At 42.9% G+C, this 25655-nt stretch overlaps 1 protein-coding gene across 1 annotated transcript in view; it reads left to right on the top strand.

Annotated features, from left to right (window-relative positions):
* The window catches only part of shq1 (SHQ1, H/ACA ribonucleoprotein assembly factor), a 42265-nt gene extending 17935 nt beyond the window's left edge, over window positions 1-24330 (top strand). Inside the window, exons 10-12 of the mRNA XM_061070167.1 lie at window positions 3196-3319; window positions 8584-8704; window positions 19290-24330. Of these exons, the coding sequence (XP_060926150.1) occupies window positions 3196-3319; window positions 8584-8704; window positions 19290-19962 (918 nt within the window). The 3' untranslated portion in view covers window positions 19963-24330. The remainder of the gene's footprint in view (window positions 1-3195; window positions 3320-8583; window positions 8705-19289) is intronic.
* Window positions 24331-25655: the final 1325 nt, after the last annotated feature.

Genomic DNA, 25655 nt, shown 5'->3' with positions numbered 1-25655 from the left:
TGAGGTCTTTTTACATCGGACCTGAGGATGTTTTGTGGTTTACTAGGTAAACTTATTTAACAATGTGGAATTTGGCTTCTTAACATTTCTATGATATCGTACTTTTTGCAGGTTTAGTTTTGTAAAATCAGTGTAGGTTTTATGTCTTACTTGTAGATCTTGTTGCTACAAATTGCATTTTGTGCCGGGCATCTGAATGAATGTTAATCCTAATCCTAGTGCAACAAGTTAAATGGGGACCCACCTCCCCTTTAGGTTTTGATTTATGGTTAAACGTGAGGATTTCAAGGTTGATAACACAACCACAGTACGAGGTAGAGAGTTGGAGTAAGTGGGAGAGGTTGTTGGTTGAATATGTTTTCCCCATTCTTTATTTCCATTTTCAGTATTTTATGTTGCTTAACATTGAACATTGTATCTCTGGAAAAAAAATGACCCAAAATGGTTCCTTCCACTTTGTCTCTATAGCCAAGGTCTGTCCAAAGTATAGTGTGTATAATCACATCACTAACACATATGTACAACCTTAAATAATGGTGAAATCTCAACTGACAGTTAATAGAGGCTACACCACATCTTGTTCAATTGACCATGCATGGTGTTCATTACATCCATCCATCCATCCATCCACTAATTCATTCATTCTCTATAATGCTTATTCTATGATGGTCTCGGGGGGCCTGGAGCAAATCCCAGCTGACATTGGGCGATTAGTGATGTACATCCTGGACAGGTCATCAGACTGACCTCCATCATAATTAATTCCATTATTTGGTTGCTGTTGCCAGTTGTTTCATGCTTTAGGCAACAACAGGGCACCTCTAAATATTTTCTGACTGATTGTGTCCCAGAGCCTTCTCGTTAGGTGCTGGGCGTGAACACAAGATCATCTCCTGAAACCAAATCATCTACGACACATTTTGTCGCTAATTACAGCAAAGCCAGTGAAGCAGTGAAGAGTCTGCTTCATCAATGGATGAGTTTGAGACCTTGACCCCAATTTGAGAGCGAGTCGTTGTCTTGCTGTGGATAATGTCACTGAGTAAAGAATAGTCTCCACCTGCCTGGCAGCTTTTTACTGCTCGTCACTCAGTCAGCAGTGCTGTCAGCTCCTATTGACACACCACCTCGCTCAATGCTCTACTCCTCCTCCTCCTCCTCCTCCCGCTACTCCTCCTCCTCCTCCTCCTCCTCCTCCTCCTCTCTCATCCTTTACTTTCTGCTCTACAATGGCTTCCTCTCTGTCTTTGACGGCCTGTCTGTCTTTGTGTCACCGCCGATATCAGCTCTGCTTCCTCTCTCCATTCTCCCTCTGTGCTATCTCTTCCTTACTCTCCCACTGTCTGCCTCTCTTGCATCGCTTATGCCCAACATTCTCCCTCCCCCCACCACCTACCCCCCCCTCTCTTTTCCATCTGCTGTATGTTTACTTGTCCTCAGTTGACTGCACTGGTGTGACTGCGATCCCCTCCTCCCCATCCCCACCCAGAAGCAGCAGACCTTATTTACACTCATACTAAACAAGCCCAAGGGAGAGCGTGATCCTCAATGACACACACGCACACTCACACGCACACACACACTCACACTCACACTCTCACTCTCACTCTCTCACACACACACACTCACTATCTCCCATCACATCCCTAACTAGCCACAAAGAAAAGAAGAAACAAGGGAGGAAAAATATCTGTGTCTGTCTGCAGGCTGTGTGTCCATTAGTGCAGAGAAAATCTGAGAGTGAAGGCAGTGATTAAAGAGAAGCAGCTATTAATTGGCCAGGGCTGCAGAGGTGTTTAAGAGTTGTGAGCCCCTGTTTTGCCAGCTCTATAATTGAGGAGTTGTTAGGAGTAATTAGAGCACCAACCACTGTAATGCACTCCAATGGGAGCCAGACTTTAAACTCAGTAAAAAAAGTGGTAAACTCCTGGGCTGTGAAATATGATCGAACTCAACCATGACTGCCAGTTTTTTCCAGAGGTCGACAGATGGTGGATTTCCGATATCTGATGGAATAACTATAGTTTTTCTTATTTTTATATTTTGTATTCTTATTATGATGGGTATTAAGCTGCCACATGCAACTTTACCACTTTATGTCACTAAATTCTACAGACTGCAACTTTAAGTATCAATTGAAATATGCAGGAATGACTCGTTTAACCTACCTCCCACCATTGAAAATTGGTAGTGCATGTCCATATTGATAAAACTTTATTTCCTATTTGTTAATACATCGTGCATCGTCAGTGGGTTTATTGTTCCTGTGTTGATACTGGTGTGTCTGATGGTTTTGTGAAGTTTTAACAATTCATCTTTGTGTATATTCCCAGTCAGAGGACAATCCTAAAATGTTTTATTTAACTAATGCAAAGTTAAGTGGTCGAATTATTTGCAATTTTACTTCCTGGTCTGCCTGTATTGTATCACAAACAAAGAACTGATGGTAGAAACAAAAGCATGTAAAAGTGAAAAATGAAAACAGGTGGGTAATGACATGATCACCACTGGTCAGTCTTGCAGGGGGGGGGGGGACTTAGATATTGTTATATAAGTTATAACTTAGATATTATTGTCACTATCACCAATCTCTGCACCTTAGCACAGCACGTGCCCATAACTCTGTTACTGTATGTACTTTATTGTATTTTATTTTATTCTATTTCTTATATATTGTTGTGTTTTACATTGTTGTTTTATGTTCAGTGCACCAATGACACCAAGGCAATTTCCTGTATGTGCAAACATACCTGGCAAATAAAAGAATTCTGATTCTGATTCTGCTATAAAATCAGCTGTTCCAATGTGCACCCTGTGCTGCAGAGGTTTATTCCACATTTTCCAACCTGAATGCCAAAATCACATGTTGAAGGCTTTTTCATGGATTGGATATTTGCTTTCAGCAGATACCATCTCTAAAGTAGTCTACATATAAAACACAATTTATTTGTTTTACTGATTTATGGCAGCTCGCTGAGGGAGTGGAGCTAATCAATGATGTACATCAAAGCATGTCTAAGGAAGCAGCACAGTCTTACCGATTAATCAGCCAAACCCATTAATTGTTCAAACCTTGAGTTTAATTTCCATGTGTTTTTTCATCCATTTTGTTTCTTTATTACTTTGTCACATTGAACTAAACCACGGTGTGATTTTATGCTGGATAGTCTGAAAGTCGTGTTTTCTCCTTTCCAGACGTACGGCTCCTTCCAAGAGGTCCTGGTGTCGTTTGGACGGAGGGCTTTGAGCTACCCACTCCACAGACACTTTGCATTGGTCTCTGCAGCACTGCGTGACATAACTAAGATTTTTCAGTCAGGTGAGTGTTTGCTCCAGCCACACACATTACCACAGTGACCTTTGACTTCTGCAGACTGATTGTAGCCCTGCAGCGTTTGCCACAGGTCTGTTAGTTTGGAGTCTCTGTGATCTTTGTGGTTTCTGCACTAAAGCCATCAGCTTCAGCTAAATCAAACCTCTTAATGTGGAGGAATTTCACTCCCCTGTGAACACATGATCTTTGCTAATTAGTGTGAATTGATTTTGTCCACCCTGTGGTTTCTTCTGATGGATGTTTAATATACATGTAAATAAGGCTTAGAGTCTGCCGCCTGCCTGGAGGCAGTGGGATGCAGGTCGATTGTGAGACAGTCAGCATGCTTTTGTGGTACATTGCTTGGTAGAAAAACAGCCTTCTTACACACGGTTTTGGAGTTAAACATAATTAATGAGCATCAAATTAATATTGCTCAATCTAAGTGAGAGAGTGGCCCGTTTCGCACCTCCTCGAGGGAGCAAAATGTGGATTAGTTGAGAACGGCCTGTTGACTTTGATATCTTGAAGCCAAGAGTAATCTTTAAATCAAGAGTCCCCACGGACAGATGAAACTCTGCAGTGTAAACACACTCAGGATGCGTGAGGGCTGAGATTATCCAGCTTTTGATGAATTTAATGCTGGTAAATGACAGCAAATTAAAGGCCTTTTAAGCTCCAGATTAGCATTTCCTCGCATGATTAAGTAGGAAGATCAGATCAGGAGAGGCAGTGAAACAGCAGTGTGAGCCGCTCTCTTCTTACCTTCTATCTTGTGCATAAGAAACACTGAGACAATACTTATCCTTATTCTTGTTCCAGTTTCCAGGATATATAACATCATACTCAGGCTCTTGTCTGTTCAGCTGATAAGATATGACTGTTTATATATATGTCAGCGCATTAAGGGGGAAAAATATTATTTCTCTATTATTTTTCTTAATGACAATACCAGACTCATTAACGTTATTACTTACAAGTGTATGAGTAACAAGTATTTTCCTTAATGAACTGAAACCCCAAACAGACTCGGCCTGGCAAGGGCGGGGGTTTCCTCACAGCATTATTTCACGCACTAATTAATTTGTCAGGATAAGGCAAATGGAAATGCACGCTCCATTTTTGAGACACTTCGTTTAAGTGGCTGTGAAAGCAAACATTCATAGGAATTAGTAAAACAAATCCATTAATGGCAGCGTGAAGGTTAAGACCTCGGAGGAAATGTTTTCCGTGGGTAAATATTTGCACAAGCCTCCGGCTGCGTGGCGAGGATTCTCCAGGAGCTCCTCCACCTGCCGCCTAAGTGTCTGTAACTACAGAACCAGCGGGTAGGTGCAGCGGAGCAGAGGGGCGGGCAGGGAGGACCTCAGGGTCACGCTGCTATCATCATCACACTGACATGACGAGATGAGAAATGTCAGCAGAGACGCATGGTGGATGGATCTGTAACAGGGGACCACATCTGTCAGTCATCCACAGAATTTATGCACCGGTAATGGAATTTCTTCTGGGAGAGCAGGGAATGTTTAGTGCAGTTAAATGAGTGGAATTCAAATTTTAGGTCAAATAAGCTCTGTGACCTAGATATGGAAAATCAAGGGAGAGTGATGGCGATCTTTAATTGGATGAGATGCATGGATTTTGTGTGTGTGTGTGTGACGGAGGAAAAATGACAGAATGAGAGGAATAATATATAAAAAGAGTGCTGATATTGAATACAGTTATTTGAACTAGATATACTGAAGTAGACAATTGAATTGCAGTGAGCGAGACAGTGATGTCAGTTGGCAGAGCTGCAATGGCTGAACTTCCCCGGCACATTAGATCTGACACTGGATGAAGATGTTTCTCTCTTACCTTTCAAGCATACTATCATTAGTGGCAGAATCAGATGAATGCAGAACTCCTCCTGCTGCTATTTCTGTTCTGTCAAAGACGCCTCTGCTCTTGCTCTTAGAAACTGGAAAGTGAGAATACTTAAAATTCAGAAAAGTATATTTCCGATCCCTTAAGTTATTTATTTTATCAATAGAACCAACAGTCAAGACACTAGGGCTGTGTTCAGTCATTAAACCACTATGCATAATAGTTTTTGCAGATTATGTGCTTTTATTCATGTCCAAATTGCTGATGTGGTGACTATTAGAAATCATTAGATAAAAAATATTAAGCACTAGAAGGTATGACACATCCAGTTAGCCTGGATTTCAGAAATTGAAATGAATGGTCTACCCAGAAGAAAATTCAAATTTCCATGTTATTTTTGTCCCCTCCACCGAAGTACTTCAACGAATACAATCTTTCAGTTCACATTTCCAATTGGACTAAGAGAACCAAACCTATTCACATTATTCAAAGTATTTGATAATCAATAAAAACTCCAGTGTGGTCCAATTACAGTGTGGATATTTTACGTAAGATTGAAAAAATGTGATTCAGATGCCAAGCTGGCTACACTTTAACATTAATAGCCTCTTCTCATATTTGATGTGTTGGTCCCACTCACTACGTGTTCCATATATTAATATAAATAGAATATAAATATATTAAGCATATAATTTTAAACCGCATAATCCTTTACAGATGTTTTGGAAATAAAGCTCGGAATAAATGAGAGAACAATTTCAGTAAAAGCAACTTTCACTTTGCTGCGTCTGCAGTTTTTGGAATCGCTACAGTTTTGTCCAGAAGACATAGCAACCTTTGTTTTCGGTCCACCCCACACTGCGTCTGTTCCAGCCTGCTCTTTCAGCACTTGTGGACTGCACGTGCTCACCCCCCGCTCATTGAATAATCTGCTTTTGCCTAATAAACACACCTTTCCCACTTGTCATGTGCATTTCACCAAGAACCACAATGGTGAACTGGTGCAGAGAGCAACCTTTCCTCTAATTTTCTACTAACAACTTCAGCGTTAAAAAGTCAAATCTTGGAAGCGAGTGTGTTTTTTCCCCACATGATTTAAGTCCTGAAGTTGAGAGCAGATCTCCCTGCATATGATCCCACACTTAAATGAGAACCAAATGTTTGCTTAAGTTTTCCTCGCTGCAAGTGTGCTGTTTATTTTGATTGGCCTGGAATGTCTCTGGACAATGCCAACCAGCTCTGCGGAGGTGGAGAGAGGCATTTTCTCTTGCCCTCAGTGGATTGTTGGCCACATCATAATACTATTTATATGCCTGGTTGGAGGGAGAAGTACTCTGGGAGTTTGTTTGGTTGTAAACTTTTGGAAAAAGTAATTTGTCAGAGTTAAAACTGGAGATTTTGTGCAGTTCTGCATGTGTGATGCATTTGTGGTGTTGAAGGCTTGCTAAAACAATTTCTAAACACAGTGCTGAAGTGCAGGTGACAGCAATAAATCCTGTCATGTGAATCGTAGCTAAAAGCCCGCCATCATTGTAGACATAAACATATTTGATAGTTACATTGGCTGGCAGATGATTTATTTATTTCAAGCCTTTATGTAATAATTTTAATTTAATTAATTGCATTAATTTGTAAATCCCATGCTGAATACAAGTATCACATGGAATATCCATTAATTTAAGACACAGCTTTTAACAACAAGATTTTAACAAACTAAATATTTGTCCGTGTAAACAGTTACCATACTCGCTATTAAATCCCCAAAAGAGCCTGAATATCCAGAAGAAAGCAGGATCAATGTGTTCAATTTGTTTAACACATGTTCCAAATGTTCCCAACAGCTTTTGTGCAAATCTTAAGCCACAATCACACATGAACTCCGGAGAATGTCGGCACAAAGACTCTTTCTCTGGAGTTTGTCTATCATGTATGAATAATGCAGCGGGAGATTCTCGGCTCAGACGCATTCACAACACAGAAATCTCAGGGGCGTTCATGTGAGGGTTCACGTTTTTATTTACAGCACATTGACACAGGTGTCGGCCCGAATCACCAGAGGGTCTGACAGCAGCTTTAATGTAAGGTAAATATTTATTCACATATCATTTGATGATATGATTTCCCTATATTTGTTAGCTGCAAACAAACCAGAAAGTTGTATTTGGAGTCTCTGAAAAGCATATGCTTCCTTACTCATCTAACTCTACATATGCCCGGTTTATGTGCAGAGGTTTTTGAGATATTCATCACAATTTCCGTTGCCTCCACCCAAAATTACATGGAGGTGAATGGAATTTTGTTTATGGTGAAACACACAAACACATGTTCTTTGGCATAAGACATTTGCATTCAACCAGAGGGTGTGGCAACAAAGTAATCCCTTTAATCTGTTTGTTTTCTGGACAATGTTTTTTGGCTTCATGGCATCTCGGGTCATTGGTGCAGCCATAGCCTTATTTTGTCTCCTAAATGTTCTAAATCAAAATAAAGCATAAACTGAATATCACATTTCAAAACTATTTCAAAGGCTGACTCAGAGAGCAGACTTTTAGGCAGTGGCTGTGTCCATATTTCTTACTACATACTAATGCTGTGCAGCTGTAATGTCTTCACACTAGAGAAGTGGCACTCAAGTAATTAAAAGGCTTAAGCTGTAAAACAGATGTGGCAAATCTACACTAAGTGCTTGAGCCAGAGAGAAACACATAAGATTCACAAACTGCTCATGAATATTAAAACAATACTCCTCATTTAGGGCCACACAGTAGTTTTGATTTGATTTTCTTGAGTGCCAGACAAAAATACAGATGACTTTTACAGATGAACTGTGTGGATAAGTGACCTGGTGCCATTCACAGTTGAAATATCATTCATCACCCTGCTAGATTGAATTATTGACGTCTTTGAAATGTGTGAACCAGGCTCTCGTGATTGTCAGATCACAGGAAAAGTGGATTCAGATTAGGACGATTATGATGCTGCACAATGGCTGAATTGATGGACTAGAATAGATGTCAAGTGGAAAATCATCCAAAAACATTCAGTGCTATTTTTTGACAGATGAAAGCAAACGCAAGTTTGAAAGAAAGTCTGAACAGAACCATCATTAAATTGACAGAACGGATGCCAAAAATATAGTTGTCTCTTCTTTCGCTCCTTTGTCTCAGATGAACCATTTCCTAACCAGGAACCCGTCTTAAAGCGTATGGATCAAATTACTGTGCAGCTCACTGGGGTTTTCCTCTGATCCTGTACCTTTTATGTATGGAACAATGACTGAAGGCTTTTAGATTCATGCTGCGTCTGCCAGCAGCTGGAGTACATTGTCATCCTTAATACTGAGCGAGAATAACACTGTTACACTGTTTTTCCATTTGCCTGCCACGGTGTGTTCCTGTGCCCAGGGAGAGCTTGTGTCCTCAAATGCCTGCTGGATATCCACAAAGTCTTCAGGGAGAACGAGCCGGCCTACATACTGAACGATCTGTACATCACAGACTACTGCATCTGGATCCAGAGGGTCAAGTAAGTTCACACTTGAATCAATGCACACACACACACACACACACACACACACACCTCATAACTGCAGAGTCAGAGTCAAGGGAAGTGCCGCTCAGCCCCCATGACGCATCAGTGCCTTAGAGGAGAGGATTAGACAAGTCATTCGTCATAGCAGGGACAATTGAGAGACCAAGCCAGGGATAGATGCAATCGCCATCGTCTCCATTATCTTGTGTCAAAAAGTACTATCAGTGAATCTCAAAGAGCCAGCTGCACTCTGCAGATTCTCTTTGTGCGGAAGTTGGGTGTGAGTGTGTGTGTGTGTGTACTGGGGCCTCTCAAATTCTCCCTTCTTGTAATCCTCCACTTGCATTTCAAGCCAATCTTGCAAAATCTGCACTTTTTCCGCCGATGATATAGGTTTGATGGCTCTCTCCTCCTCCCTGCACATATTTTACAATTACTTACACATTTCAAATCTGAGCCTTCGAGCGCATTACTCAGTAATGAGCTCTGTTTTACTCTTGGCAAGGGTTCAGCCAAGTGGTGTGCTCGTCTGGAAAAAGCCCAGTTGAAAAATGTGTGCCTGATGTTGTAGGCTCGGCGCCCAGATGCAGACACGATAAAAGGGCCACTGGGAGTTAGTGCCGTTTTTCTCTCTCTCTCTCTCCTCAAATTCTCATTTCTACATTCTTCCAGCAGAAGTTTTGAATTCTGCTCTTGATGGATGGATGGATAGAAACTATGGATGCCAGTGGTCATAATGTGTGGGAGAAATCAGCAGCTCAGTTTAGGGTCGTGTGATCTCTTTTCTCTTTAGGACAGGGACCGTGGAGAAGACACACCCTTAATCTTCCTCCGTAGCTGCACAGAGCTCCTGAGTCTCACTCGCTCACGGAAATTCTCAATCAGTCTCTTCCGAGCTGAGGGGCATTGGAGCACTGCCTGTCCTCCCTCTGTCTCTTCTCTTTTCCATTGCGGTGCGTTGGAACTAAATGTCAGCTTGACCTAATGTGCTGACATCCTACTACACCCCCGCATCGATCATTAAATGGATTAGTCCGCGCTCTGGTAGCACTGACCTGTGATTGAATTGTTACATTTCCATCTTTCATGTGTTGTTTCTTCCTTTCAATAATGAAAGCGGAGTAACGTTTTCTTTGTAGGCCCTCATGTTAACTGTCATTTTGTGAAAAAAGACATTGAGATCAGTAAAACCACTTCTATCACCTCCCACCAACCGAGAGAGACACCAAAGCTTGTATTGATTTCTGTTGTACGAGTATGAGTGTTCTGGTTCCATAGACATTCCACGCAGTCTCCAGTTGTGGTTTGTGAAAGTATGTTCCCATGTTTGTTATAGCAGTGGCCATTGTAAACCTGCCTGTTTGGAATCGACTGATCTCTCGTTCTGTGTTGATGCTCTTGAGCTACATCAGAATAATTCCTTGTCATTAGTGAGTCCTCCTCCTACACTTCTACAATTTGCTGTCACGTTTTATAGTTTGTTTGCTTTGGTGCAGACTGAAGTTTCAATCAAACTTTCATCAGACCTGGTTTTTCTGCAGTGAAGATTTTATAGTCAATGTTTTTTATACAATGAAACTGAATTTACTTTATTTCTGTTCATGTGTGGTTTATATATACGTTTCAATGCTTTACTGAACGGAATACATTTTTGCATACATTGCATATTGGCTATTACAAGGGTCTGTTAAGCAAATCGAGACAATCTTTAAACCCAAGTTCACAACTTTTAAATTAAGAGCTCTTTTTAATTCAGCTCAATATTTAAATATGTATAGCAAAACATAAATTGTTATAATTTCACTTAGAAGACAATTTGCTAAAGAGGAAGTGATTCTTTGAAGGTTGTCGCCATAATGGAAATCAGCACCATCAACTCCTGTGAATGTCTGTCATTCCCATATGGACAAATACAAATTATGAAATCATTAAAATGATCTGGCGGTGATTTGACCAAGTTGCCGACCGCTTCTGTAGATTATCTGAGTTCACGGAAAGAAAAGTTCAAATGTATCGGCAGACTGAAGGCACATTGCCCCGCCCCCACTGCTGCTACAGAGCTGTTTGTTCAAATCTTATTAATACTGGAAGTATCACATGTTCAAATCTCACCAAATTCAACACTTTCCTTCCACTGGACATTAAGAGTACACGTACCAATGAAGAGAATAAGAATGATTCACAAAATATGTGTTCCACAGACAGTTGTTTGTGGAATTGGTAAGATGATGATATAAAACATTTTATAAAAACAACGCAGCACAAGAGAACCAGGCCCGTTCTCTGATGTTTGGAACGACAGGTATCGGACAATCTCCGCCTCTCACACATGCGGTTTGTTGTGGCAGCTCTTTTGTGTCATCTGACAGGTTTAATGACAGATTGTGTAGCCATTGTTTCCTTCAGTGTGACATACTCCCCTGTGCAGGATTTGTCATACTCGGCTAAGTGATTCTTATCTGTGAGAGGGGCGGGTAAAATGAGATGTAATCTATACCCTCCCCCCCCCCCCCCCCCCCGGATGCAATCCCTGTATCTTGTCACTCCCTGCCAGCAGCGAGACAGACGTGATCAGCTGTGCATGATGGACACAGCGATTAATAGGTGTTTGTTGGCTCAGGGATTGATTTATTTAGTCTCCTCGCTGTCCCACAGGCATTTCAACTCCTAAAGTTCCTCTGACTGCCGAGACATCGGTCTCAAATTTACAACCTCATAAAGGCTTCAGCGTGATTTAAGCCCCGAGGCCGGCGCTCTCCTTCACTCTCCCACACAGTCAGAGGAGAACCCTGCGCACAGGAATCAGAGTGCAAACTCAAACCAATTTGCTCTTGCATTGTCTCAGTCATGTGGAACTCGAGTTTTGTTTTTTTCACTGTGGTGGTGATCGTTCCAGTTTTTAACACACTCTTCCCTCTGTGGAAACAGTTTTCACTTGGCCCTCGCACACCCATCCCATCCTAATTATCTCCGAGTTGTTAGCAGAGAGCATAATTCCAAATGGAGCAGCAGCGTCTCCAGTCCATTAGCCTCGGTGTATCCTTTTGAAGGTCCTCAGATGCCAAAGCCCCTGCAGAGCTGCTGGACTGCAGACAAAAAAAAAAAAGCGAGTAGCCTCACTTTCTCTCTCTTTGTCTTCGCTCCCTTTATCAAATAAGCTTGGAGGGAGGCCAACATAGATTCATGGCAGCCAGCACAGACAAAGCGTATAAGCCTGGTGTTGTGTTACAGTACCTCGCCTACAACCAGAAGGGCTACAACTTCCTTTTTCAGTGCAGCTTCTCTTAAAAACCACCCACCCACCCTTATTAAATGGGTCAATTAGATTCTAACTGAAAAAAAACATGGAGGCTTAGAAGTGATGTGCTCCAGGGTGAATCTGAGAGAAGGAACGTGAGGTGAGTTTCCATATGATGTCATCGTTGCATGGGGAAAACTGACTCTGACTGGGTCTTTCTTTTCTCTTTTATGGATTGAATTTGTGACTTTTGAAACTGTGTGATTTTGACATTCATACCTTGTTCTTGTGGCTGGGAAAACTTTACAGATGGATTGAAAATTAAGTACTTAAGTAGTTGTGAATGGTAGGTGAGTGAACAATGGGTGTTGTCTCCAAGGAAGAGATGGAGTACAATGGGAAAAAAACGAAAGAAAAAGAATGTGTGTTGTACCACATGCAAACAACTAAAGAGGCTGCCAAAACTGATGTTGTAGACATTCATTCTTTCCCTTCTTTTTGGAGTATGAAGCAGCCCTCAGGCTTTCTACACGCTCTCTCTCTTCCTCCCTCATCTCATTCATCCTCTGCATTGTGTGCGCGACAATGCCTTTGGTGAGAGTTGTCGGCAGCTCCCCCGCAGGGAAAAGCATCTGGAGCTGTAATAACTGGGAACGTCTCGGGGCAACAAGGTCAAACTCGGGGTCAGCGTGTCAGCTAACACCGGTGGTCAAATGCCTTGAAAGTGCACTGGTGCGTGCTGGCGTGGTGTAACACCCACCCACCCCCCACAGAGCGAGGCTGTTCAGTTCACCTCAGTACACCTCTTTGTGTGATTGTAAAACACAAGTCGCTTATTACCGCAGATTTTCCCTTCAGCTACTTAGCGCAATAGGTGTTTTCAATTGTGCCCAAAGGGCTTTTTACTGGAGAATTAAAATGAGCCGTTTGAGGCTATTTCTGTGGTGTAATGCTCCCTGTGTGGAAGGACGTGGGGGATTTGTGCTGGAGCCAAGCCTGGCAGCTTTTCTGATCCCCCTCCCAACCGCACAGCTGATGTGACACCCAGATGTTCCCTGGAACCAGGCGTCCTCACACAGCTGTCAAACGCTCGTCCTGGAGGCTTTGAAACAGATAATGGGGCTGCTCTATCTGATGTTAGCCTCAGTGATGAAGGAGAGCCTCGAGGCCCTGCTGGGGAGAACAAAGACACAAATGTCTCCCAGCTAACGGGGATAAGTAGTACAGATTTCCTCCCAGCATGATGCCACTCCAGCTTTTTGTCTTGAGTACACAGGCTCATCTTAAACACAGACTTACACACCATGTTTGCATAATTTCCTCTATCCATATTTCGAGAGCCCACTCCACTTATTACTGTCAATTATATTGTCTGGATTTTTACTGTCTTTGGGAGGCCTATGCATTTAGATGAGGCTCAATTAAACACCAGCCTATAACCTTCATAGAGATATAAACAGACTGAATAACTAATGATGCAACTCTAAAGACCTTATTGTCCAAGGGACTTCATGAATCAAAAGATGAGAGCAATCCCACGATCCCAACAGTAGAGCAACTCCGACCTGAAGATTTGAACTGCAAGCTGTAGTGTTTGTTAAAAAAACAAGAGCTTTCAGATCCAAGCCTGGGGGCTTTGACTTGTTTGTGCACAGACCAGTCCAGTACCTGGGATAAGTGGAAATACTGTGTGTTGATGAAAGTTTCAGCCCCACTGTTAAACTTAAATGATGAAGTGGTAAATGCAACAAAACCTTGTCTGTTGAGGGACATTAAAAATTCTACTACATTCTGACTTTTGTTCCAACAAACAGCAAATGCCTGGAAGGAAAATGTCGACAAACTGACTTTCATCTTCGTAGTTTTGCCCTTTTTCCCTTTGATAATATAATAATATTGTATTCACCAATGCAATAGCCAAGATCTGAGAGCTTGGTAACATCTCTACAACAGTGGTAAGACAGTCAGGTGATTTGTTTAGATGATTTGTCTAAACCAGAAGTAAAACTAAACCAGTGCACCCTAATAGTTGGTCATAGGGCCAATTAATACTATAAAAGAAGTAGTTTGTGTGACATGTTGTTCGACCTCGTCAAAATCAATTGTGTCTTTTGTTGTTCTCAATGGTTACATTCAAATTATTGAAAAAGCAGCTGTTCTAGTGAGAGGAGAGACACATTGCTGTGTCAGCAGGCAAATCTTTGCAGTATTGCTGATGCTGATGGGAATGTTGTTAATTTTACGTTATTTATCTTGATGGAAAACATGAATTGTCTGAACCAAATTTCCTGGAAATCAATTTGATAACTGTTGAGATAACTCAATACAAAACAAAAAATTTAGCTGCAAAGAAAATCTTGGGAATCATCAAACGCTGTATGGGATTCATCCTCTGGGCACCATGACTGCTAATGGGCTGACCAGCTGACATTACCATTCAAAGAGCCACGATGCAAGCAGGACAAAATTAAATGTGTGCATGTAAGACAACTGCAAGTACAGTATATGAACCTGTAAGTGTCAGATGCCCTGTCTGACATTTTGAATGATTGAGTTTATTTTCCAGGTAAGCAGTGTAAAACTGAGGCATGTCAGATGCTTCTTTATTGTCTATCCCAGAGCCATCAGATCTAAGGGTGCTTCTCATACCTGCAGAGTCATAGCCAAAGCTACAAAAATAAGATTTTGTTTATAAAAAAAAAAACATACAGTATGTCAGCAGATGTTTTTGTCACAAGTATAACAAACTGTGTGTCAGTGTTTCTACAGTACAGTAACTCTTTTCTCATGCAGCTCTAAGTATAATCTCCAGCTCTGGCTCGCTGAATAAATACATCTGTGTTTCTCATTTCTGGAACTGGAGTTGCATCCAGTGCCTCGGACTGTTCCAGTGTTCAGTCTCACTGACGGATCACGTCTCCCTGTGTCCGCTTTTATCCCCCCCAGCTGGTGAACGATGCCTTTTGCGAGTTACACAGAGGAAATCTGGTGCTCGTATTACACAGATTTATTCATCAGAAGACAAGCTTTATCTGAAATGTCTTCAAGAGCGCAGACACGCTTAATGACTCGCCTTACTCAATGAACACGAATCCGATGAAAGAAATGTGAGATTGTAATTTAGCTTGGCTCTGTGACACGCATGCACACAGAACCTACACATACACTCGCTCTTCCCATTTTTATCTAAAGACTCTGGCAGATGGAGGTGTCTTTGTCTCGCCAGAAGTTCTCCAACCTTGAAAAAGCCAGCCCTCCTCAGTTTAATGAAGGCAAGCCACAACAGCGGTGTAGTAATGACTGGATTGTGTACAACATTATCCCTCCCCCTCCTGGACAGAGCCCTTTGTATTCACCGCAGGCTGAGCTTCTCCCACCACAGAGCAAGGGAGGGGAGAGAAAACAAGCGCGCCTTTCCAATGCTAACTCAATAATGACTTCCCACGGGGGAAAGAGAATACAGGGCCATCTTTGAAGTGGCTGTGCTGCAGGAGGCTCTTCTGCCCCAGTCTCTCTGCAGCGAGTTCTCACATGGATTTTACAGAGCCTGGGACCGAAGCAGTCTCCATACAGCCTGTAGACACTCATCCTGATCAGTCGAGGTTACATTAATGTCTTCATATCCTGTAGTCAGACTAAAAAAACTGTTTAAGTTGTGCAGAACTTGTGAATCTTCGCTTTATCAACTTAACACACTGAAGCCACAAATTGTTGGATCTGATTGCCTAAAGAATGCAGTGGTTTCGGTGGCAAGTCACCTCTTCAGACAATCTCTGTTGACACATGAGACAAGTAGTTTTGATTGATTTTGAAAGTATGTTTAATCTGAAAATTCCGTTTCTTATCAGTTCACTTATGTGGATTAGAAATGCTTCAACAACCACTGACATCAAATTCGGTGCAGATATTCATGGTGCTCTCTGACTTTTCATGTAGTGCCTCCACGAGGTTGGCATTGAAACTTTGCATTCATGTCCCATTAGGGTAAATAGTTTTAACAGCTGTGGATCAATTAAAGTTTCCTACCAAGCCAATCATCAGATTAAAGTCTTTATTTGTCCAGATCTAATGACATCTCCATCAGCCTCGGCTACACTCTGTGTTTAGTAATAACAGCTATGATGGTGAATTTTACATTCTGATTTTATACTTGCTTGCTGACAGTTGTGTTTAGCTCCAAGAGCCGGGCTATCAGACCTTAATCCACCCTGCATCCCAGACCTGTTGCTTCAGGGACCAGTGAGACGTGGGATACAATCCAGGAAGTAAAGTCTGAGTAACATCTGTGAATGTGAAGTCGTGTCAGGCGCCAAATCAATGCACAGCCCTTTATAATACTATTGACCAGCCTTTACAACTGAAACCCTTAAGCTCATTGGTTCCTACACAATATGTACATCTTTAAAAAACATTTTTTATATATAATATATACTTGAAAATATATCGACAACATTCATGTTGTGAACTGTAATTTGCCGTCTGTTAATTCTTCAATTAAATGTTATAGATAGATAGATAGATAGATAGATAGATTACTTTATTCATCCCCGAAGGGAAATTAAGTCGTCATAGCAGCCGGTATATTTGAATACAATAAAATACAATACAATAGAATAAAATAAAAAATATTGAGGTAGAAAGAATAAAAAACAGAAACACAAGATAAATAGGTAGATAAAGTGCAGTGGCAAGATGATGGTAATAGTACTGATGATATGATGGTAATGTTATTGTTAGACAGTATATAAAAATAGAACAGTATATATAGTATATAATATAACATAATATATATTAATATATGATAGTAATTATACCAATATAATAGCAGTATATAGTAATAATGGCAGCAACAGTATATATAATAATAATAATAACGTATATATATAGACTTATATATACAAAGAATATACAGAGAGTATGATATAATATATGATATATAGTAGCGGTATAAATATAAGTATTTGACTATATAATAGATAATATAATATACTATATAGCTTTAAATCATAATATGCATGATCTCAAAGCACTTTACATGGAAGGTCGATAGGTGGACATGTCTTATTTATTTTTTGTCCTATTGGTTTTATTTGAAGGAGTTTACAGATTTCTTGGCTTTAGTGTTGTGCATTTCACTCACAGCTCCATGATTGAAACCACAGGACAGAAAAATCCCTTCTTGGTTCTGTTTGAGCTGGCGAGTTGCCGAAGCGTCTAAGCATGATGGACTTCAGTGGATTTCAGCTACTGTTTTCAAATTCTGCTGCAATGTGACGGAGAAAAACGGCCAGAACATTTTTGGATGAAGGTGAATGTCAGAAAGAGAGAGTCTCCCCCTCCCCTCCCTCCTCCCGTTCCCTCCTCATTCTTTTCTGTTTCTCAGTGCACGGAGACAAACGTGTAAGACGATACATCACATCTATGAGATCTGTTTACACAGTCCCTCCTGAGGTCTTAAATGAATACACAGCCTCTCCATGCTGCTTCCATAAACACTTATGGCTCCGGAATAGGGAGCTCATTAGGACTGCACGGTAATGAGGAGCCATCCTGGTGCTCAGCAGTGGGTTAATTGGGCCAGAGAGGGCAACAGGAGCCGAGTGTGAAAATGTGAATGGCAGCGGAAGAGTAGCCTCTCCACACGTACACACACACCCCCCTCTTCACATTAACACACGCACACACACATACCAGTTTCGCTCACACATCTCATCCCACCCTGAATGGACGTAGTCTGAATCGCAGTGACCCACGGAGGTCAGCTCGTAATCACCATGGCAATGGGGGCGGCACACAAGCCCGGGCCGCGCTGAGGGACGAATAGCAACCACTTAAGTTTTTTGGCAGCATGGCGGGCATTCCCAGCGTGAATAATGTGCAGACAGGGGCCTCCCAACAATCTGATGGCTTTACACAAATGGGGCCTTGTGGGAGGACATTCATCAGCAATAAAACACCTCTCTCTTCAAGGAGTCTGTTGTGTCGTCTGCGGTGACACAGCTACAAACCTGAGGCTGGCCGACAGGAACATTGTTTAATGCACTGCTTTATGAGGGCTTTCTCTTAATCTTAATCTTTGGAGACGTTTAGCTGCGAGACTGCAGGTTGGAGCCTTTCTCTCTCCAGACTCTTATTGACTGTATTGCAGTCAGACTTTGTGCACAGCTGCAGACTCTTTGGCCTTTCAGGGTTACCCGGCTTCTTTTCACTGGGTTCCTTCAGTTCGTTCCCAGTGCTGCCTGATTGTTAAGTCAAAACTGTTCTGTTTTCTTCTCTCAGGCTTCGTTGGCTGCTCTTGAAATAATTTTAAAAGTTTTAAAAGCATCTGAGCTGTTTTCACACATGCACTTTGGAGAAGTGTACAATGGGGAGTTTGCCTTTCACACATGAAAAATGTAGCGGGAGATTCTCTGCTCAGACGTGCTCACAACAACACAGAAAGTTCTGGAGCATTTAGGTGAGGGGTGGCTTGTAGAGGCAGGACACAATGTATTCCGGTGGAGTTTCTTCTTTACAGCACAAGCACGTCGGCACTCCTTATCTTCGTCAGCGTCCTCTACGTGCGTGGCTCGGTCACGTGTTAGAAACGTCATCAACACGCCCACTCACTGCCTGTGAATCCTCCTTCCTGTTGGCTAGAGAAACTCCAGAGAAACTCTGGAGCTCGGTCACTTGGTCATTTGCGTGCAGCTCCTCCGGAGAATGGCAGAATGACTTGAGTGCAGGTCTGAAAGCTCTTGCCTAGTATATAAATGTGCCCCTGCTCAGTTTTATCCTCCTCGAGTAAAATCTGGTTGTTAAATCTCCTCTTGCACTGTGCTGCAGCCTCTAACTGTTGCCATACACTCACAGAATGTGGCGGCGAAAGTGTGTGTGTGTGTGTGGTGCGTGTGTGTGTTTGCATGTGTGGAGCGGTGTGGAGGAGGAGGAGGGGTGCGCCGCTCTCTGTAATCCCTCTCAGTCTCTTATCACCTCTCACAGGGAGAGCAGCAGTGGGGGGAGGAGAAGAGCTCTGTGTATCAGCAGCGCTCCTCTCCCCTACATTATTAAACATCCATATTTCCATACTTCATTGAGCCCCCCCGCGCCTCGGCAGAACGCGGTCTACTTAGCATTCAGATGAGAATGGGATCTGTTTAATGGGTATTAGATTTGTAGATGGTTATCCTGTGGCTATGTCTTCACCACGCAGATCCAGTCCATCAGTCCTAGTGCCACTAATGAAGTTGTACTTCGATGGTTCTTTTGTTTCACTCTGCGTACTCGCTTATCAGATTAATTAAGAAAACTGACGCAACTTTTTAATTTCCTAATCCCGCTTCTACCTCCTTATCCTCACAGGTCGAAGAAGGTGACAGCCTTTGCTGCAATGTTACAGAAAGCCTCTCTGCGGAAAAAAGACTTGGAGCTGGAGCTGGAGGAGCTGGAGGAGGCGGCAACGATGGTGGCAGAGGAAGAAGAAGAAGAAGAAGCCGAGGAGCAGGGAGCTCCCAGGGGCGCTTCGACATCCCGCGGTGACAGCAGCAGCGCTTCCAGTGACAGCAGCTGCAGCAGCAGTGGCTCATCTGATGAGAGCGAGGAATCTGAGGCTGAAAGGCAGGGATGCACCGACTCCAGCAGGAGGGGAGGAGGAGGAGGAGGAGGAGGAGAGACGTCTAAGGACAACCCTCCCCTTCCCCAACCCACCTCCACTGCCTCTCCCATCCCCCAGGAGCCGACACGCACGCTCCTCTCGCTGGAGAGAAAAGTGGACGCCCTCCCCTCAGCTTCAGAAAGCAGCAGACAGCTGATCGAGGAGCTGGGGGAGCGGGTGGCCGAGGAGCTGAACGTCTCTCAGGGCTCCAGCTGCAGAGAGGAGAGGAGCCGTTCACAGCTGAGCAGCACTGAAGCAAAGACTGAAGGAACATCTGTGAGGAGCAGCGGTGGGACTCTGCTGGAGCCGAGTCCTCGGAGAAACCCTCTGCTCATTGTCCAACCAGAGGAGCATCCTGACGACAGCGACTTCATCAGCTAAGAGGAGCTGAGGTGGAACTTGAAAGACTCTTATTAAACCCAAATGAACTGTTCACTCCATTCAAGTGTAAGAAAACCTGTTGGACCCTTTTTCATCTAATATTTTTCTTTCTACTTCTGGAATTTTTTTCAAACATCTGCTTTGTGCGGCTGGGATTTTGTTCCTTAACCTTTTTCTAAAGGACTTTATTTCCCGTCTTGAATTACATTTTCTTAAAAGATGAACTCGAAGCCTCATTAAATTCCTTATTACCTATTTATACGGTTGCTTAACGAGCATGTGTAGGTTTTATTTCTCCCTATTTCATTGAGGGACACCCCGCCTCCTCCTTCTGTGTCTTGTCTGGTCTTATCTTTTTTAATTTTTGCTCCTCTCTCACTCTCATGCTCTCTATATGTATATACGCCTACTTGCTTTACAACTATAATCTCTCAGCTCCTATTTTGATTATTCAATGTAATTCAACAGCATCTGCCAACATCTGACAAGAGTGTCAAACTCCTCAACTCCCCCAAGTATTTACCCATGCTCATATTAACATATTGAGCCTGTTTATTCATGTTTGGCTCTCATAAACGCGACAGGAATGTCATTCCAGGAAGCTGACAAACATTTCTCATTGTTTGTCGCTGTATATCACTCGGCAGAGATGCCTGGCGGAGCTACTTTGAGGGAGCTATGCTTTTCCTAATAAATAGCAGGAAAAGCTCTAACCCCTTTTCTAAAGCCCCGGCATTGATTGAAGTGGAAAAGACTCTGTCGGCACTAAACGGGGCCGTGGAGCACACGGGAGGGATTGATTGGTCTGGCATGAATGGAGGAGCGCAGTCAACGCAGCTCAATATCATCAGGCGCGTCGAGCAGGCGAGAGAAAACAAACAAGGAAGCACATGTCAGGCAGATAGATGAGGGCTGCGAGCGAGGCTGCGGCACGGCAGCCGTTTGTGTGAGAGATAAGTGCACCATGGGGCCCGGGGGGGGCGGCGAGATAGAGGAGCACAAGTGCAGCGGAGAGAAGAAAACCGACACTCAGGTTAGGCTGGCTCAGTCGAGTCCATGGAGTGTCAGCAGCACCTCAGGGCTAAGAGGGGGATTTGAACTTCTCCTGAGTCCACGTGTGATGATTACCATAAGATGATGGTAGAGAAGAAATACAGAAGAAGAAGAAGAAGAAGAAGAAGAAGATGCACTTTATTTATCCCACACACATGCACAAACATGCATAGACACACTCATGCAATGGGGAAATTAGTCCTCTGCATTTATCCCATCTGGTGTGATCTTTGGACAGACACACAGAGCAGAGCAGTGGGCAGCCATGTACAGCGCCCGGGGAGCAGATGTTGGGGGAGTAAGGTGCCTTGCTCAGGGGCACTAAAGGACCCACATTAGCAGAGTTTCTCAGGTTGTGTGATCTTCCGGGTCAGAACTAGTTGAGGGAGTGACTGATCAAGCACAGCCACAGGTTTGCCTCAGGCTCTTCCATCCTCCGCTGAATGAAGGCTGCCAGGGAGACGGCGGTGATGATGGATCCTCTGATGGGCAGTGTCGGCAGTATTGTGTTACCGAGATGGATGGTGTTGTTTGGCACCTCCCAAGCAGAGACAACCTCCTTGCATGAACCCCCTTTTGGGAGCGAGCGTCACCATCGCAGTGACGGAGATGAGTTACGCCGTGAGACTCAGCCCATTTACCCCCCCTCACTCCGGGGACACGCGTGTGGGGACTGTGCGTGCCCCAGCAGGCGGCTGTCCCCTCCATCCACTGCACATTGATTAAGTGACACTGGGCTCCGTTGCCGTTTTTCATCTTAAAGTGGCCTCCATATTCTGCCATTAGCACAGCCGTCTCGGAGTCTGACCGAAGGCTCAGCACTTCTCCGGAATCCTCTGCAATTAATACTCCTCACCAACTGACATTTTTCAAGGGACTGGGCCACATTTTAATGAACGTAGCGTATGAATTATACAAGGCAGTAATGAATGGGTCTGGGCTCTATTTTGACTCCGATTTGATAAATCAGCCCCTTATCCATGTACAGGGTGTGCCCTCTGACCCCCGAGGGCCTAGGAAACAGGAGTAATGTGATCAGGCGCTCGTGTATGCCACCTTGGAAATTAGCCCATTAGCAACAGCACATGTGCAATAATGAAGGTAGGTTCTACCACGCCTCATGATAGATTGGCTTTTCACCAACCCATCTGCAGCGTTTCCCATTTAATACCTGGACAGCAGCAGAGCGTCATAATGAACCAATGGTTTGTAGACGTCTAATGATGATGTCATCACTGGACCGACCAGTGGGAGGACCTCACTGGGAAAGAAACATCCACAATGCTGGGCTATCAAAAGATCCATAATTGGAAATCGTTTTCCCACCTAATAGTTCAACTTTTTGCTCTGTATTTGCTTCTTGTCAAAGGTTAGATGAGCAGATAGAGAACACCCTCAGTACAAAGCTACAGCCAGTAGCAAGTGCAAAGAAGGGGAAATGGACAGCTTGATTGCTGCCAAACGTAAAAACTCATATGACTCCCTGCACCCGGCGGAGAATATATAATGTTTTAAGTGATGATCTTTTGTGGTAGTGGAAAATAGATTTGTTTTTAGCTGTTGGACAGAGCCAGGCTAACCGTTCCCCCAGCTTCCAGGCTTCATGTTCAATGGACAGATCAGAGTGGTATTGATCTTCCAACCGAACTCTCAGAAAGATAGAGCGTTCTGAAGCTCTTTTCAGACATGAACTCTGGAAAATTGGGTCCAGACATTTTGAAGAACGCAGCCGGACCTTGCATCCGTCGACACTCTCTCGCTCACATGGGCTCACTCATGGACATAATCCAGACGGGCTGGCAGGAAAAGTTCTCGAAAAATGTCTGGAGTAACTGCCTCAGGCATTTGGGTTATCACTTACAGACCCTTCTGAAAATGTTCAGGAAAATGTCCAGACTTCAGTGCATGTCTGAAGGCAGTTTATCTTCCTTTCAATCAGGACCCACTGACAAGTTTTCCACTTTATCCCCAACATATGGACGTTTAGATACAGAACTGTAAAAAACAAAGTTAGAGTTTAGTTTTCGCCTTGGTGTTACTAGTTCAGTGCTCCTTCTAAACCTGCCTGTGTGTAATTTACTGTTCTCTGGTCCTGTGTTGAAGCTCTGGAGCTACTTCAGAATAGTTTCTTGTTAGTGAGTCCTAAAACTGTTCTGCCTTCTCCACCTGTCTCCTCCACTTCCTCTAAACAATATCCAGCTTGTTCAGGTATGCGAGGTAGGATTTAGTGGGAGGTTGATTTTCTTGGTTTCTCTCTTAAGCAACTCCTCATGTTGGACCTTCCTCTCAAGTGTTATCTGTTCACTTTTCATTTCGTGAACTTGCTCCTTTAGAGACACTTTTTCGTTTTTGATGGCCTGCACTTGAATCAACTTTTTACTTAATTCTTTCATTTGGAGAAACCCTGACTCTCTTCTCTGTCTGTAGGTGCATCTGTAACAGAGAAGACATGTTTATAAAACCAGGCAGATGAAACTACGTGTTTATTGAGCAGGTGTTTTTAGTGAAAACACATTTTTTGAATGAAAGGAGAGCCCTTCTTTTTATTTAGTCTACAAATTGTCCTGCTTCAGCTCCATACAGCACTCACAACAAGTTATATGAAACCACAGACAAAGTAACACAAAGCATTAAGAGCAAAAAGAACAAACAGATAAAGAAAATGTGATCGTCAGATTGAGACAAACTTCAGCAAGAGGATGATCTACACATTCTGTTCCATTATGTATCCTTTCAGAGTTCCATTCAGTTTTTGTTGATTAAATGTCAAACATGTTTTCTGTTACTTTGTACAGTTTTTCTATAAACTGACAAATTTCACGGGGATATTTTCTGTTTCTAACTGTTTTTTAAATAAATGTTCTCTTACGTGAAACAACTTTTGGAAAAGGTTTTATTAATGTAGCAGTTTTGACCTCGACCAGATCTTTGAATTAAAGTGCTCTTAATTTGATGAAGCGTTGGTTCCTTGTTTCCCTATAAGAGCTTTTATTCATTTATGATTCATAAGGATCTCATTTGAATGATGGAAGAGTCATTTTGTTTCCCCAGAAGTCCACACAGTAGGTATTATATGGATAAGAATAAAGGAGTGGTACAAGTTGTAAAATGATGCTCATCATCTTTTATGAATTGAAAATTATGTAATGAGCTCCCTGCTCGATATAAAGCATTGCAGCAAGAAAATGAACATTGCGCTCTTACTTTGAAGGCAAACTGCCAAACAAGAAGTGATTCTATGAATGTTGCTGCCATCACAGAGATCAGCACCAGCTGCACCCATGACTGTTCATGTCAGTGTCACCATCAGTTCAATGTGTGGAAATAAAAACAAAACTTTCAAAATTATCTGGTGGTGATTTGACCCAGTTCCTGACCACTGCTGTAGTTTATCTGGGCTGAGGACGTAGAAGAAGATTCAACTGGTTCTGCCAACTAGCGATCCCCACGCTGCCCCCCCCACCCATACTCATACACACAGACGGTTGCAGTGAGCTGATCGCCTGTTTATTGACTTTTAAATTAACATATATTGAACCTATCGTGTGTCCAAACTCACTGCAGTTCTAATGAGCACTCAGAATTCACATGCCACGTGTGAAGTGGATTAGATGCACAGTTTGCAGGATTTGTGTTTCACATTCAGAGCAACAGACAGACAGACGTTTGTGGAATTAGTCGGTCGATTTTGTCCAGAATCTGCTGCTGACCTTCACATCCTGAGCGCTCACCTTCACTCTCACCTGGCGGACATCTTCATCCTGGGCACAAGTGCATGAAATATAGCCTGGGTGCCAGACGAACTTAGCCCCACAACATTTTCGGTCGGGAAGTTCGGTCTGGAGTCGCTCCGTTGGGGAGAAATTATCTCTGAACAGAAGCTGTTCGGACCAATCACATTGTCAGGGCGGGCTTTATACGATGATGGACAGATGATCAACAGATACGTCATCAACTACGTCATCAAAGAGCGCTTAGGTTGACTTTGTTTTCCACAAACATGCCTGCCGCTGGAGAGCTGAGATGTGTAGATGCTGCCATTGAGTCTGTTTTAGGAGACATCAACAGCGCATTCGATTTGAAAGAGGAACAGAGAAACGCGATCAAGGCATTTGTAGATCGAAAAGATGTTTTTGCCATCCTTCCTACGGGATTCGGAAAAAGGTTTAATTTATCAGCTGGCCCCTATGGTCGCTTACTTAACATACGGCACATACTGCGTTGCTCTGATTGGTTGTAGGTCTATCCAATTGAGCGAAGAGGCATTTTTTTCCCTGGTGCGGTGGAAAAACGCCCCTTAATCACAGCCCAATGGAGCGGTCTCAGACTCATACTCTGACTAGAATTGAGTATGACAACGTCAGGCTACATGAAATACTCAAGAGGAAGCACAGGATACTCAAGGGATCTCTTCTGCAGAACCTACACAAGTACATGTGCTACAGTAAGAACAGTGAGAGGCTTTCGACTTTATAACTATCCGTTATATGTATAGAGAAGGAGTTTGACCGTATGAACTAACACGTTGACTCATTTGAAATCATTCAGGTTGCTGTCTGTGAAGGTTAGGTGAACCACTTGGCTCTTTCATATGAACTATCACCTTGCTCGTCTCACTGTGAATAGAAATTTCTGAATTA

The sequence above is a fragment of the Limanda limanda genome, chromosome 4 (assembly GCF_963576545.1).
Source record: "Limanda limanda chromosome 4, fLimLim1.1, whole genome shotgun sequence".
Taxonomy (NCBI): domain Eukaryota; kingdom Metazoa; phylum Chordata; class Actinopteri; order Pleuronectiformes; family Pleuronectidae; genus Limanda; species Limanda limanda.
This window is presented reverse-complemented; position numbering and strand designations above follow the sequence as displayed.